The sequence below is a fragment of the Pleuronectes platessa genome, chromosome 17 (assembly GCF_947347685.1).
Source record: "Pleuronectes platessa chromosome 17, fPlePla1.1, whole genome shotgun sequence".
Taxonomy (NCBI): Eukaryota; Metazoa; Chordata; class Actinopteri; order Pleuronectiformes; family Pleuronectidae; genus Pleuronectes; species Pleuronectes platessa.
This window is the reverse complement of record NC_070642.1, coordinates 3379959-3396395: the sequence shown is the minus strand read 5'-3', so window position 1 is coordinate 3396395 and position 16437 is coordinate 3379959. Positions and strand designations below refer to the sequence as shown.

Here is a 16437-nt window from a genome sequence, read left to right as displayed (position 1 = left end):
GAACTAATTAAATGTTTTTTGAAACCTGAATATGTTGAAAACTGACGCCTACAACGATCTTGTGCACAAACTAACTCAAACCTGGTGCTAGGATAAAAACTGTGATCAAGTCTTAGATTAGAGATCAAGGACTGGCAGGGAACATGCACAGCTTGACAAATGAAACACTTAAACATTTAAGTACTTTAGTTGAAGACTATAGCACGAAACTCACGAACTCTAGGAGACTCATTTGTTGTTGCTACATCGATATTGTAGACTGTTGTTTGAACAAAGGTGAAGACCTGGCCCAGGTACTCATCGTACGACAGGTTGAACAAGTAGTGGGATTTAAACAGTTCATCAAATGCACCCAACAAGCTAGTGGATTGGCAGGGGATGAGCTGTTTGTCCACAACAATGTAGAAAGTGTCAATCCTGTTCCTGGTTCGACCAACAGCAAGGAAGTATGGTTGTCTACCATCTCTTCTCCGAAGGTGTTCATCCAAGCTGCAGCATGACTGAAAACAGAAAGATACAACATCTTACACTGTCAAGTTTTCGCCTGCTTGGGTCTGTACACCAGAAAAGTTGAGTTGTTAAACAAGCCATGGCAAACGCTCTGTGTGTGTGTCTCAAAGAAGTCCTCGCTGTTGAGGAATTGTAGCCAACGTGAAGACGTTCAGTTTAGTCCTTTTGTTTGACTATGCCTTTCCAAGTAATTTCAAATTGCGTTTATACATATAAAATACTGGCTAATTGGATAAAAAAAGAAGAAGACATGCATACCTTGTAGGGATGAGCGAGTACAGCATTATCTGTATCTGTATCTGTTAACCATATGAAGTATCCGTACTCGGAGTGGGCGGGGCCTAACCCGGAAGTGGTAGTGATTTAACCTGGAAGTGGGTTGGATTTAACCCGGAAGTAGGCCGGGTTGTCTTGAAACGGGCGGGGCTTTAACCAGTATGTTATTTTAAGCATGCAATTGATATGGGTTGATCAGAAATTGTTATATTTATTGCTGATTAGAAAACTATTACAGGACATCAGCATTGAGCTTCAGATCAATGATTTTGATCACAATAGCAAACAAACTATTTACAGAACAAGTTTTGCAACAATGAATACAACACATGCTGTTGCAATTATGAAGTGAAATGTAATAAGTGTTTTCATACTCAACATAACTTTCTTTTTTAACTATGAAATTTTAACTATTAATTTTTTTTAAATTCATTTCCACACCAGGTGTGTGTGTGTGTGTAGCTTAATTTGTAATATTTTTTATACCACTACTACCTAGAAAGTGTCAGACACTCAATGCGTGAAGTAAAAAAAAAAAAACTGTTTAAAAAAAAATCTCCGACAGGCAGAGACGCAATGCGAGTCGCTTTCTACCAGCACCACGTCTGAACGAACCCACGTTTAACAGAACTCTACTGGTTAATAAGTAAGTACAAACTGAAATAAAAACAAACTTCAAGCTGAAGAAACCCTAAACGTTAACGGAAAAGACCCGCGAACCTGAGTGACTGAGAGACAGAGAGCTGTTCTGTGAGTGAGTGAGCAGAGCGGTGTGTGAAGGGGAGGACAAGGGGGCGCTGTGTGAGGATTTTCATTCAGTCCGAGCACAGATATCGACTCGTATTACTCGTATAATACTCGTGCTCGGCAAAAGTGCTTTATCCGTACCGGATACTCGTTTCAGCCGAGTATCCGGCTCATCTCTAATACCTTGTGAAAGTGCAACATTTTGTCCACTGCATTACTGGGGCTTATCTTGGTCCTCTTCCGTCCAGCTGTGGGTGGCAGGACATGGAGGAGCAGCAGCAGAGAAACCATGTCACTTTCCCAGGCTATCAGGATGAAAATGAGGTGAAACAAGCCATTAGTATCAAGTTAGAATGCACAAAGTAACCAGCACTTGCTGTTAGGAATAAAAATCAATAATGTTGATTAGCTTACAGCTAACTGTCAGTTTCTCAGCAGCTTTTAGAAGTTGGCTCAGCTCAATTGACTGAGTCAGGTGTTTGGCCTCATTGATAACTGTTGGGACATGGTTTTTGTGCAAACCACAGGCCTCCCTTCAGTCAAACTTGAAACAAGGGAGCCGCATGTTCTGGAGTGAACTCAGTCTCCCAGAGTGCCACATGTTCCCTTTGTCTTTAGACAGTCAAGGAACTCAGTCTCCCAGAGGATGTAACAGGATGCTGCATGTCCTGGGATTTGGGCAATATCACACAAAGGTGTCAAGAACCTGGGGGGTCACTCCTATTGGTCACTCTGGTCCAAGACCTGTGAGGTCACCGGGGCCAATATAAGGAGAGGTCTCCCCTCTCTCTCTCTCTCTTTCTCCAATCCTCCCGAGGGCGGAAGGCTTCTCTCTTCTCTCATCCCTCCAAGGACGGAAGGCTGCTACAGCCTCTCTCTCCTACATCGCCAAGGGGGGGGCCTGGCTGATCCAGCTTCCTTCTCTATCCAACCCACAACCGGAGGTCAGAGGTGCAGCTCCCAGCTCACCCCTCTCAAGGAAATCTCCTCGCCCTTCAAGCTCTACAAAACTCCTCGTAGCGACGCGATGTCCTGCAGGAGAACTTCAACCAGCATCTGAGCACACGGCTCGACAGAATCGCGAATGCAGAACTCTACGACCACAAACCCAGGAGACGTCACAGAACTGCAACTGGACTGCAACTACTCTTCCCCTTTCCCTCGGACTGGTAACATAATCTGGGCTTAATAATTATACTACGCTAAGCAAGACTGTTTATTTGATCGGTGTGTGTTTATAAGTTTGATATGTGTTGTGATATTGTGGCAACAAGTTATTTGAAAGTAATTGTTAGTTAGGCCCTTCATAGGCCTCCTTTGTAGGTCTCTCTGACTCTTGCATTATCTGATTAACATCTACACAGACACACGCATAGTCTCCGACTAGTTAAACCTACCCCCATAAAGCAACCTCAGAAGAAGGGGGGGGGGGCTCTTATCTTAGGGACCATTTTTAAAGCATGCTAATTTACATTCACACACACACACACTCACACACTTCCTTGTTAGTTAGTTTGATTGTTTAGTAATTTGTGTTTTTATACTTTATTATGTTCATAATAAATGTTCTTCTTTCACAAATGTTCTGTCATTAATATTGCATAAGTGAATCTTGCCAACTGTTACACTGTTAAGAACTCCATAAACCTTCATTGTTCATTATATAATCTTTAATGGTAAAATATTGAGATTTCTAATTGAACTAGATCTAAATGAGACTGATCTTAATCAATAAATTGGCTATCTTTTCCCTTCTATGAAGGGTGGTGCCCCGTGAGAACTTTAACCAATTAAAGTTATGATTTAATATTAATATTTTAAATATTAATGTTTTACATTTTATTTTGATAACCAAATTTATTGAGTGCCTAAAGGCACACCATTCTATGGTAACACTTTTTAAGCACTATTGCACAACATAACCTTGGACCTGAAAGAGGCTGTTTCAGCTCCAAACAGTAGAAGGAAGTCTTGATTCAGCTGTTGATCATTTAAGCATATAAATACACAAAATTCAAAAAGGTCAGTATTGTAAAATCGAGCAACAAAACAATGAAGTGTAAATAAATGAAATGGACAACTCACCAGTCCTTTGACATCTAAAAAACGTGGAAATGTTTTAAAGACATCTGTGGTTCTCTGTGGGTCATGCACTAGGTCTTGGCGATATTGAAAGGTCATCTTCATCTTCTGAAACACACTTGCTTCATCCTGAGAGTGAGTGAGAAATGATATGGCTTCTCTGCAGGCATCTCCATCAAGCTGCTCAGGCAAAGTGGCTGCCAATCTTCGCCCCTTTGGTCCTTGTTCTTGAGCCACTGTAGCTATTTTGGCTGGTCTTTTTACCGTATTCCTGGACATAGTCTTAAGGCGCCATGCTAAATATCCAGTGCCTTTCTCCGCATCATAGAAGTGCTCCTGTTAAGATATTTACAAAACATCATTACAAAAGTCTTAATTGATTTTACAAAAAATGTGGTAACAGTATTGAAAGGACAATCACTTTAAAGTAGGTTTGCCATTTTCTAATCCATGTGTAGTGCCCTATTGACCGAATTAATTTCTACTGCAAGACAGAGCATTTTCACTCATTTGATGTCATTTTGCATCCTAATGACAATCTTTATGGCAGAGTTGAACTTTGTAGCATATTCAAGTTTCAACTATTTTGTTAGATGTAGGTGGTGTCAATTATTTTTTACAAATACAAGAATGTAGGAATGTCAACACTATTTTGATAAGTATCTGTGATGCAGCAATCATTTTAATAAAATCACAAAACCACTGTCAGTAAAACTGGTATGTTTTCTGGAAGTAATCATTTTTTAAACTTACATAACCTTTTGGAGAAAAGGGATCCTTTAGTGAAGGAAAGAGTGTTATGATTCCCAGGGCATACTTCTCCTTATGTTTACGGGAAGGCATCCTCCTTTAGAAACAACATTCAGCTAATACTGCATCAAACCCCAATAGATGTTATCTGATGATACTGCTCATATAAACAAGTAAAGACCATATTCTTAAAATGCAAAAACATACAACTGAAAAATGCCCCACTTACTATGTTAATTCAATGCAATGTATTTTGAAAATTCATTTTAATCTTTCTTAATATAATGTTTACAATCTAACAATTCACTTAACACTCACCTATGGCTCTCAGTCATATGGCTAGCCAATAAGTTGACAAGCTTTCTCCGGGTGCTGTGAGTGAGTGACTTTTCTGCCTTGTACTCTTCGATGACATCCTCACCCCCAGGTTTGCAAAGCAAGGCATTTTTTACCATCTATTTGTGTAAGGGAAAATAAAGTTTTCAGTGTACAAATCAGTCTTTCAGGATAAAATCATTTTAACAATATACCACAAGATTAAGAGTAAAAGTTAAAATCACTGGTTCAGGAGGGTTACTCACACATAAAAATGGATCAGCAATTTCAGCAAATAAAATCTAGCCAATTGTTTAACTGATTATGCAAGTGCAATAGGATTTGTGATGCAACAATGTTGTTTCTTATCTGCCTTAGATTACTAAGTGCAGAGCTATTAGCCAATCCCAATCACTCTAAATTTCACAAATACTCTGAGAAACTCATTTAGTATGACACTTAATCATGGTCAACAACATAAATTACATATGCTGCCCTTGAGTACCTGTTTTGCAGCCTCTGACTCAGAAACCTCTGTGGCAGGCCTGGGTATGACTTCAGAGCTGGATGTACGTCTGCCTATAGGAATCCCATTTTCTATTCGACTAGAGGGGTCATTGTCACTTGAAGACAGTGATGTGTTGGTATCCGTGAGGGAGGATGATGTTGAATGATCTAAAGGAGAGAAGTCTAAAAGAAATAAAACATAACTGACATGCCTGAAAATGTAGCATTTGGTGGTTGCCCGGACACTGGTTAAAATCAAACCTGATCCCACATTTTCAAACCATTTTTGCAGTTAGATACAGATCTTTCTTTTAAATATAATTTTTTGATAATCTACTTTGTTACAGTAGTCAAGGCAGAGACATGAGATCTCAACTGATATTTGTGAAGCAGAAAAACCCTAAACATTGATTACAACTGATTTTAAAATGAGACATACCGTCCTCTGAAATGTCATCTTGTGTTGTTGGATTTGGACCAGGATCAATCTGTATCTCAAGAATGATGTCTTCCTCCAGTGTCTGAGCTGGGTAGTTAATAGATTTCATGTGACCAGAATCAGGTTACAAAAAATAACTACACACACTTTTTCAAATATAAGATGGAGTAAAGAATACAGTATTTATTATAAAGGATTACACTTAACCCTACTAAACACAGCTATTGTCATGAAATAAAATAGTATAATCATAGACTTATGCCAGAAGTTTTTTTTCATACCCGATTGATTTGGCCAATTCTAAATGATGATTATGTTCTAATGAATATCAAAAGTAAGTTACTCCTCACTTTTCACTGATGGTGACTTAACCAATTTTTTTTGCGATTTATGGATAACAGAAATGTACCTACCAGCATCAGGAATTCTGTCACGCACTGTCAGGCATATCCGGACTGGCCTCTACCAGTTGAGAAAAGATGTCTTCCTCAACTACTGTGTTGGTTTCATCAAAAGCATCAAGTTCAGTAGCATCAGGAAGCCCAAACTTGTATTTGACTGTAGGAAGATAATCATGAAAACAGATTAAAAAAAAAGATACATGATGCTGATCTTAAGGTGCAGTAAGTGATTTGCATTTGTGAATATAAATGTTGAATAGCTCTACTTTTTAACTTTTGGTCATTACCAACACCAGTGTGTACATTACAAAAAGCTTTTTTTGAAAACCAAAATAGCCACATAGAAATGTGGCTGTTAAACTTCATCAGGTGCAAGGCATTCATTTTTTAGACTGAGATGTGGTCTCTGTAGGAAAGTGATGCAACAAACAGCACTGAAGCAAACAAAACAAAACCAACAAACCGAGTCTCTTATGAATTGTAACGTGTTTAACGTCCAACACGGAGCAGGCGGCGAGATGTCCGCTGCATTTCTGCATCCTGCTCGTGATGTGACGTTCACGAACGACCCGATTTTTTTCAACAGCTCTTTATGAACGAGGGGAACCGATTTATTTGAGTCGTTCATTTAACATCTTATCTTAAATAGCCACATGAGTAGCCATTCGTGGCTACTTATCATCTTTACATTGTAAAAAATAACTAAAGGGCTCTTGGAAAGGAACAGAGCCATAAGCTCCGACTCCCTTCAAAGAGCCGCAAATCCATCACTTCTGTCTTTTGCATGTGCCTTGCCTTGCCTGACTCAAACGGTGTATTTTCAGTGAGTGTGAACACGTAGGCCTATATCAGGGATAGTGTGTAGTTGTGGGTTTGTGTGAATGATAAACGGGTGATGTCCGTGCCTGATTAAACGGAGATTAAACTACGATGCCGCCGCCCCCACACACACAGTTGCGCAGTTTTAAATTTGACTAAAAAATAATTTAATAATAATAATCCACTTCAGGTCACCTTAGTACATTTAATTTCATTTCTTTTACTTTGAGTTAAGCAACTACTTCTCGCCAGCAAACGACACTTGCCTAAACCAGCTTCAATGACAATTCAGTCACTTCACACCCCATAGTATGTTATCACGACTTCATACAGCGATTACCATCATGTAGAAGTAAATATATTCGGTTCTTACCTTGTTTAAGCCATAAAATCCACACACGTTCTTTGCCGTCTCCTCCTGTCACCAAACGACGTAAATGAAAAAGGCGCGTGCGTCCAAACCGGATGTTGTGATCAACTCCACCTGAAGTGAATCTAACTTAGTCACAGGTGTTAACATTTAACTAGCTTGATTGACAACGCTCGCATAGCTTTTTGATCACTACAGGTGTTAAAACAACTCCAAAATCAACACCCACCAACTCAAAAATATGAACACTGAAAAAACAACACTTCAGATTTTGCTGTGTACCCCGACCCCAGTTTGGGAACCGATGGTCTAGAGCAGGGGTCACCAACATTTTTGAAACTGAGAGCTACTTCAAAGGTACTGAGTAGTACGAAGGGCTACTTGTTTGATACAAACTTCCTGAATAACAAAGTTGCAAAGATCACCTTTTAATAATAGTAATAATATATGTGAAGAGACTGTCTGATCACGTCAATGTTAATTATTTCTCACAATGATTTCCACAACAATAATGGTAGGAAACAGAAATATTAAAACATGCAACATTTATTTCTGTTAATCTGTTTTTTAAACGTTGCTTAAATTCAACTTAATTGAAGTACTTTTGGTGACATCTATTCCTCCATCAGTCTGTACTTTTTCAAAAATAGAGAAAACATTTATTAAATTATAATCGCTTTGTTACAAAGTGTCTTCTTAATTTGTTGGGTCCCTTACTGTCAGCTGCCAGAGTTTTCAGACCAACAATACACACTGGTCTCTCCTCCTTCATTCACTGTGAACCAAAGAGCAAGACAGGCTTCATCATACTTTCTTTTCAACTTGTTTTTTGAACACTGTGTCTTGTTTGTCCCTGACAGGCTGCTTCACGGGAATGAGCTCTGATCTCATGTGTGTGTTTCTGAGCGAGAGAGTGGGGGCGGAGCCCAGGGGCCTGTGTGTGTGTGCTGTCTGGAGACACACACACACATTTCCGCTCCTGGTATTTCATGCTGGCCTGATACGATAATAATTGACACATTTTTTATTTAGAGCATTCCTTGCATCCGGCGGGCCGAGCTGGACCCCCTGGCGGGCCGTATGTTTGACACCCCTGATCTAAAACTTAAATGTTTGTCTGAGATTTTGTTCTTCCTTATAAACCACTTAATCAAGGCCGTAATCCTGAAGTGAACATTGGGGGGGGGACCAAAATCTCATAACTTATTGTTCGATTCGTTTACAGGTATTTCCTTGTCCTTTCTCATCTCATCTTTGCATGAACAGGTACGTTTTTCTCTTTAATATCGTTTTGAGTATCAACCAGGAGACCACTAGTTTTGTCGGTGGTCTCTGGAGGAATGGCGTCAATCCGGGAGGGATTGAGGATAGTCCCGCCGGAAAATGACATTAGTGTGGATTAGGTCCTGCTGGCTGTGGGCGAACAGATATTTAGTTTTCGCCTCCAGGATGAACAAAGTAGTGGTGGTGTTTTTAAAAGAAGAACGCCGGGTGTACCAGCTGATAGAAAGTGGCCTGTATATTAGGGATGGTTTCGTGCAGGTTTCCCCGCTGTCTGTGCCCTAAACGTGGATCACGGTCTCTGGAGTTCCGCGGTTCATACCAAACGAGCTCTTACAATCCGAGCTCCGCAGGTTCGGAAAATTTTCTGGCAGGTTGTGAGGTCCCAAAGTGAAGCACGTGCGGTCCCTGAGGCGACAGGATTTCATATTCCTTGACTCACCCACGAAACACTCTGGAGGTGTCCTTCAGAGTGAAGTATGGTGACGGTCACTACATGGTGAACGCCAGCTCTGGGAGCCTTAAATGTGTTGAATGTGGAGATGTTGGACATAAATGCTTCTCGTGTCCGCACAAACAGCAACCCGAAGATGAGGAGTACATCAAAATGATCATGCATCATATGTCGTTTCTCCTTTCTTAACTGACTCCTATATTTTTCCTGTCCATTTCTCTGCTCTGATTTTTCTGTGAGGAAATTAGAAGCAGGATCGCTAAACATCAATGGAGGAAGAGACAGTAAAAAAAGAGCAGTAATAGCTCCATTAATGTGTTATTGTTGCAAGAGACACTTACGACAACTAAAGCTGAAGTAGACTGGGGTTTATCGTGGCAGGGTTGTCATGCCCTTAGCCATGGCTCTAACCTTTGTGCAGGAGTAGCTGTCCTGTTCACAACAACAATAAATGCAACCATCATATCCATTCAGAAGTAGTAAAGGGGCGGCTGTTAATAGTTTGGGCAGAAATAGAAAGTGCAATGTTTGTTTTCATGAACGTATATGCCCCCAATCAAGGTTCAGAGAGAGTCTGCTTTTTTTATTTACTAGAAAATGAACTTAAAATTATCATCTGATCAGTTAATTATCTATTGAGATTTCAACTGTGCTTTGAACTTTACTCTGGGCCAGGCCAGTGAGGAACCTCATCACAGTCATCACAGACCCTTAATAGTCTCATCAAGATCTGATTGACACTTGGAGGATCAAGCATCCGCAAGCCACACAGTATTCATGGTTGAGGGTCAGAGATAACAATGGGACTGCATTCAGACTTGACATGTTTCTCATATCACAAAACCTTAGATCCAGACTTAGTCACAGCAGCATAAGCCCTGTTGGTTTTACAGACCATCATTTAGTTAGTATAGACTTAGTCATTTCACCAGGGGAGATGGTAAAGTCCTACTGGTGTTTCAATAACAAACTGTTGCAGGACACTGCTTTCTGTCAAGCCTTTGAGCTCTTTTGGAAGTAGTGGAAAAATAAAAAACCTGATTTCAGTTCTTTAAAGCTCTGGTGGGAGATAGGCAAGGCACAAATTTGTGTGTTTTGCCAACAATACACCTCCTACTCCACTGCAACATCTAAGGCAGTCATTCAAGAACTAGAGGCCAGTATTACAAACATAGAGGGCTTAGTTGCAGAAACCACCACAGGTCAAACGTTACTGAAAGAAAAAAAGTTGAAATTTTACTCATACCTGCAGGAGAGGGTTAAGGGAGCTCTGGTAATGTCTCAGTTGCTTCATCTAAAAGACATGGATGCGCCAACTGCCTTAGAACTCCCAGGGGGGCAGAATAACCACCAGCCCAGGGGAGATAAGGAGTCATGCGTCAGTTTTTTACACCGACCTGTTTGGTGCAGAAAGTTGCAGCATGGAGTGCTGTGAGGAGCTGCTGCAGGGACTACCGCAACTTAGCCAAGAGGAGAAAGATGCCCTTGACTCTGAACTAACTCTACAGGAGCTGACAGAAGTTGTAAACCAGATGGCATTAGGACGAGCACCAGGAATGGATGGTCTCTCCAATTATCTTCTAAGGAGGTTCTGGAGCATCATTGGTCCGGACCTGCATGGTGTCTTCTTGGAGTGCCTGAGAACAGGATCACTTCTTGTTTCTTGTCAGCGAGCGGTCATTTCCCTGCTGCCAAAGAAAGGAGATTTGGCCTTACTCAAGAACTGGAGGCCCGTTGCTCTCCTGTGCACGGATTATAAGGTGCTTTCGAAGCCAATAGACTTAAAAACATTTTGGAGATGATTGTCCATAGAGACCAAACGTACTGCGTACCAGATCGGACAATCATGGACAGTATTTTTCTTATACGATGTATGATTTAAGTAAAAACTATTATTTCGATTGTGGCATTGTTTCCTTAGATCAAAAGAAAGCTTTTGATCGGGGAGATCCCACTTATTTATTCGCCACAATCAGAGCTTTTAGCTTAGGTGATGGGTTTCTGGCATGGCTCAGTCTATTATATAACAGTGCACAATGCATGATAAAGATGGGGACAGGGCTGAGTCGAACAATCCCTGTACAGCGAGGGATAAGACAGGCTGTCCAATTTCTGGGCAGCTATATAGTCTGGCCATTGAGTGCTTGGTGTGCAGGTTGAGGGGTAAGATCAGTGGTCTCTCGCTGCCTAGTTTCCCAGATCATGACTATTCCCTCATTGTTTCAGAGTGACGATTTGTTGGTGGGACAGTGGAGAGGTCAGGGAGTACCAGGTCTGCCTGATGGTCTTGAGTGGGGGAAGGAGGGATTGAACGTTTTGGGGAAATGAAGGGTTTCTTACAAAAAACTGGGAGGGAGTGAAGGAGAAAGTCTGTGCTTGGTTGCATAAATGGAAATGGTTGCTACCCCAGCTGTCATATAGGGGAAGAGCTTTGGTTGCCGGCAGCTTGGTATCCTCAACTCTCTGGCATAGACTTACGGCACTGACGCCACCAATAGGACTACTGGATGAAATACAAAGAGCCATACTGAACTTTTTCTGGTCTGGTAAACACTAGGTTCAGGCAACAGTCCTCTATCTGCCCGTGGTTGAAGGAGGACAGGGACTGGTAGACATCCAGGCCAAAATTGCTGCTTTTCAACTTCGGGCAGCACATAGACAACTATATAGCTGTGGCCTGATGGTGTGATGCAGTTCGTCTGCTGCTGAAGAGAGCTGATAGCTCAGGGTATAACAAGCGTCTTTTCTTATTACGATCTGATGATATGGATCTCACCGGACTGACCCCATTCTACAAATCGGTGATAGAGGCATGGCAGACATTTCGTTTCACACAAGAAAATAATGTGACACCTGGATTGTTCCTGTTTGAGGCCCCTCTGTTCATTAACAACTTTATGAGGTCTGAAATACTGCAGTCAGAGCCAACCTCAGACAAGCTGGCTGTACCAAACTGAGCCATCTGATAAGGATGACAGCAACATCGATGGACACCCTGAGAGAGAACAGCAACATCACGTCCACCCGACTGATCAATAAAGTCTTGAAGGAGGTCTGTGCCGCCCTGCCGCAAACCATGAGTTTTTGCAATGAACCATGCTCGGTGTGACCAGTGGAGTGAAGAATCAGAATACAGTTTCCCCTCCCTCTTCATCACCCAGGCAGGAGGGGGACGGTCAGCTGTTGTCCTTCCCAAATCCTCACCTGAACAGCCTTCAGTCTACCCCATTCAATTTATTTGAAAGCTTAAGTTACTTTTAAAATGACGATTTTAAGCAAAAGATAATATAAGAGGCTTTTAAAATACATTATTAAAGACTAAACCAGTCATTTTGAACATTTCTTCTGGAAATAGGAATTTTTTGTTATTTCAGGTAAAAGCATTTTACAACTCCGGCATCCAGTGTTCAGTGTGTGGGTGGAAGGTCTGCCTTGTTCCCAGACTCACAGGAGAGGAGATGAGAGGCATAAAGACTCGCTTAAATACACAAACACACCTAAAATGTTAGGCGCATCGGTGTGACCAAGGAATATTTTCCACAGATTTTTGGTCGCATATGTGACCAAAGAACCCGGGATCATAGATAAACTAAAAGCATGGACCTAAGAGAGTAAGGAGAGCTCCCACGTCCCCCACCTGACTAAATACCTGCTCTGTTTACCTACCTAAGCTTTACACTGTTAAATGACAGTGCAATAGAGACTATTAGTACCATTAACCAAATGAACTCCATAATGCATGCACTGCACCAGGGGCGAGGAGGATGGGGGTCACCACGACATTGGATAAGATGATTTATTGTTTGGATTGATTGTTTTTTTTGTGGCCATGGCTGCAGGATATTGGTGTGGCCAGCCGCCATGCAGAAAAGTTGCCAGCGGAAACACTGACAGTAGTTGTAGCCTCATTGCAATGTGCTGTGATGTTGTAGTTAAACAGCAGGTGACTGGTGACAGCTGAGTGACTTTAAGAAGCTACATCACAGCAAAACAATCAGTTCAAATATCCTTTGGTACAGAACCGCCATTTATTTTCCAGGGCGGAAAAGGGGAAGATAAGTCCCTACAAATGTTTCTGTATTTCCTTATGTTTGTCCAACATCCTGACACTGAAGCCGGTCCAGTGCTGCATCACTGTCAGTCATAAACGAGAGCAAAAGTAATTGCGCTTGATTAACCTGGCCCTTTGCCACATCATTAGATTGATAGATGGAAGTGGCAGATCAGACAGGAGAAGGTGGGAAGCACTTAAGTCATAAAGCAAGGTCGTTCTTACCATGTGACTGACTCATTTGCAGTGTTTGTTTCCACTTGCCTCTGCCTGCCGCTCTCAATGTCAATTGCATGGATGAGGGGCAAATATTTCACTTTCCTGGGTGACCATCTACTTGACGGCTGCATTGTAAATGCAAATGAAAACAGGACACCAGGAATCAGTATGCATATGCTATATTCACGACTACTACAGTCACTGTTCCAGTGCCAGGAATGCTGCTATATCAATCCTTTTATCACAATTAATTCTGATGAGTTGACCATTCAAAGCAAATCCAATTCATCTTAGATGATTTTTTTTTTTTTTAAAAGGGATTATGTAAGCTGATAAAAATAAGATGTATCTATGTGATTTTTACAAGAAATATTCAAGGCCTGTATTTATTGAGATTCCTCTGATCAGAATCCTCCTTCCAAAGAGTACATGTACCAAAGCACTGCACTTTAAGCTAGGGTTGGCAATCCAAGAAAAGCCAGCAAGGCAAGCTGCATTAGAACAAAAAATGCAACTCATACATCTCGTGCCTTCCATTCATCCAAAGCTACGCCCTCAAAACATGTGAACGTGCACTGACTGACAACTGCTTGTAGACTACTTCAACGTGACCCGTCTCTGCGTCAGTGGTGATACGCAGTGAGAGAACAGGCTGGATGTCCACTACGAATTAAATGACTGGACGTTTTGGTTATAACCCTGTGAAAAGCAAGGACACCAGGTTCTTTTCTAAGTTTTTTCAGCTGACCTTATTGTTGATTGCTATCAGGAAATGAGGAGGATTCAACAATTAAGATAAAAAGTGTTTCTTAAAAAAATAACCAACCCTACGTTAATGCCCAAATGTAAGGTACTTCAACTGAATATAACTTAGGGAGAGGGGAAAGGAATAATGCAGTAAACAGTCCAGGCGGCTGGGAGCCAAACTAGAGACCTACAGCTCAGGGCATGAACCCTAACCAATCAGTTGTCACATCAACCCCCCGAAATTGAATTTCTAAATTATGTTTTACCACTACATTTATGAGAAAAATGTAGTTACTGGATGACTATAGATACTCTACAATTGTAGGGTTTAATTAAACTATCCAGCAGCTTAACAATATGCACGTTCGAGATGGATTTAGCCTGACTTGGTCTGACTGTGTCCGACTTGATCTGCTGACGTGATATGATGCAGGGGCAGAGTAAAGTTGTAGATTAAACAGATGTTTATGAAATTCTCATGTTTTTACAATGAACTTAGAAATTTCTTTCAGCTGAGAGTTAAATTTAATTAAATATAGTGTAAACTGACCTGTGACGTGTAGATACACAGGAAATTAAATTAATCACATACTCTTCGGAGGGATATAAACAGAGAGCACGTTTTTCTTCTGTATTAATCACCAGATTAGAAATACAAAATTCCCACAATCCTCTATATATATAAACATATTTGAACACTTTAGATTTATCGATATATGGAGTAGAAAACGGATCTGAAATATTAGAAATTTTTAAAAACATTAGACTCGTGTCACAGAGGCGGCCCCAAGGTGCTGCAGCTGGAGGAGAGCAACTGCACTGTCGGCACGCTTCCACAATGATCGTGTGACCTGTTAGCGTTGAGCAGCGCTGGATGAACTCGGACAAGAATTCTAACCAGCATGCATTGTGTTAGGACCAGCATGAATCACGTTAATTCAGCGCTTCACATATAAAAAAAATGCCACTTACACATATATAACAGTGTAATAGTTACAAGAGCAATTAAATTAGTCAATTCCTCCACTTTTAATTAAGGACCTAACAAGCTCCTCTACTTAAATAAATTAAAAAGTTATTCCAATTCGAAATTTATCAGAGAAAGAATCTCACATTTGGAGCAATAAATATCTCCAAGATGGGAATAATTATCTTGTTTTTGCTCAATTACCTTAAAGTATTACAAATATTTTTCATTGAGAATTTTGGGTCGGTAAGGGCATTTTTAAAGGAGACCCTAGCTTACAACCATGCTGCCTGTCATCTAACCCTCCTTTATATCTCCTTAAAGTAAACAACTGGCTCCCCTCACATAACCATCCTGGTTGCCTTTCATGAATGCATGTATGTTTCATATAACGGTTAGTCTGGCAGATAATATACTACAGTTAAAGCTTGATGACACCTCATTTAAATGTGGATTTGTGTGCAACACTCAAGCCCAAGAGGTGCTTTGGGATGCACTTAACTGGCTGTGTCAGGAGCTCTGGGTAGAGAAGTGGAAATAAAATGCTTATATTGACTGACATCGGGTAATGGGCAACACCAGCAGTGGAGAGTCTGGGGACAGAGCGGCTTCCGTGTCTGCTTTGGCTTCATTTAGGGAGAGAGCTTTGTCTGGGGAGTAGGCCACCATTGCTGTCTATATTGTGGCGGGCGGCGGTGGGATGCTGACAGGTCGTGGTTTTTTCGCAGGGGAAGGATTTTTGGGAGAAGGAGATTACACTGATCAAATTAATTATCGTCGTTAAATCAGCAAACATTAAAGTGTAATTCCATTACAGCGCCTCATTCCACCGGTGTTCATTAGTAGACAAGAGTGGGGTACAGGGATCGCTGATGGAGAGAACGTGTCCATGCCCACGCATGATCATGCATGCACTCTAAAAGGAGTCTGGGAGCGTTGTGCATAATTTAAATCAGTCCTAGTACAGAAGGAGCACAAAGAGTTAAGAGCATAGATGACGTGTGAAGGAAATGTATCAGTACTCCATATAGCTTATTGTGAGGTGTCTGTAAACCCTATCCCAGCATGCAACTGGTAAAAAGATGCACCCAGCTAGTAAAAGTAAAAGTGGAACAAAACAGAGCAGGATTTCTTACTTTCTTTCGTTTAAACAAGGATTCTGTTGTATTACACCTGGCATCTTATATTAACAGTGTTAACCTCTCATTTCTATCTCCTATCAGCAGCACGACCGCACTGAGTGACACTGAGTGTAGAATAAGCAGAACCACCGTCTGGGCGGGTTCAGGAGGAGTTCAGTCGACATAAAGTTCATGCAGAAAGTATTACGATTTTGTTACATTGAAGCCTCATCAATCCTCAAATCATTCCCCATAATGACTAAACTGAATATTAGAAATCAGCCACAACATTAACATGGGTAACAGGTTTAAATGTTGGGGCTGATAGGTGATTGATTCCAACGTGCTTTTGGTAATGACTTTCCCATTTCATCTTGGTAT

At 41.1% G+C, this 16437-nt stretch overlaps 1 protein-coding gene across 1 annotated transcript; it reads right to left on the bottom strand.

The window, feature by feature from the left end:
* Positions 1 to 185: 185 nt before the first annotated feature.
* On the bottom strand, positions 186 to 15604 carry LOC128460594 (uncharacterized). Its single transcript, XM_053445839.1, has 11 exons — positions 15496 to 15604; positions 6065 to 6184; positions 5627 to 5713; positions 5186 to 5355; positions 4684 to 4820; positions 4369 to 4462; positions 3452 to 3513; positions 2290 to 2324; positions 1948 to 2028; positions 1717 to 1781; positions 186 to 500 (listed from the first exon to the last, which is right to left on the bottom strand). The coding sequence occupies exons 1-11, from the start codon at positions 15602 to 15604 to the stop codon at positions 186 to 188; spliced, it is 1275 nt and encodes a 424-aa protein (XP_053301814.1).
* Between the last annotated feature and the right edge of the window lie 833 nt (positions 15605 to 16437).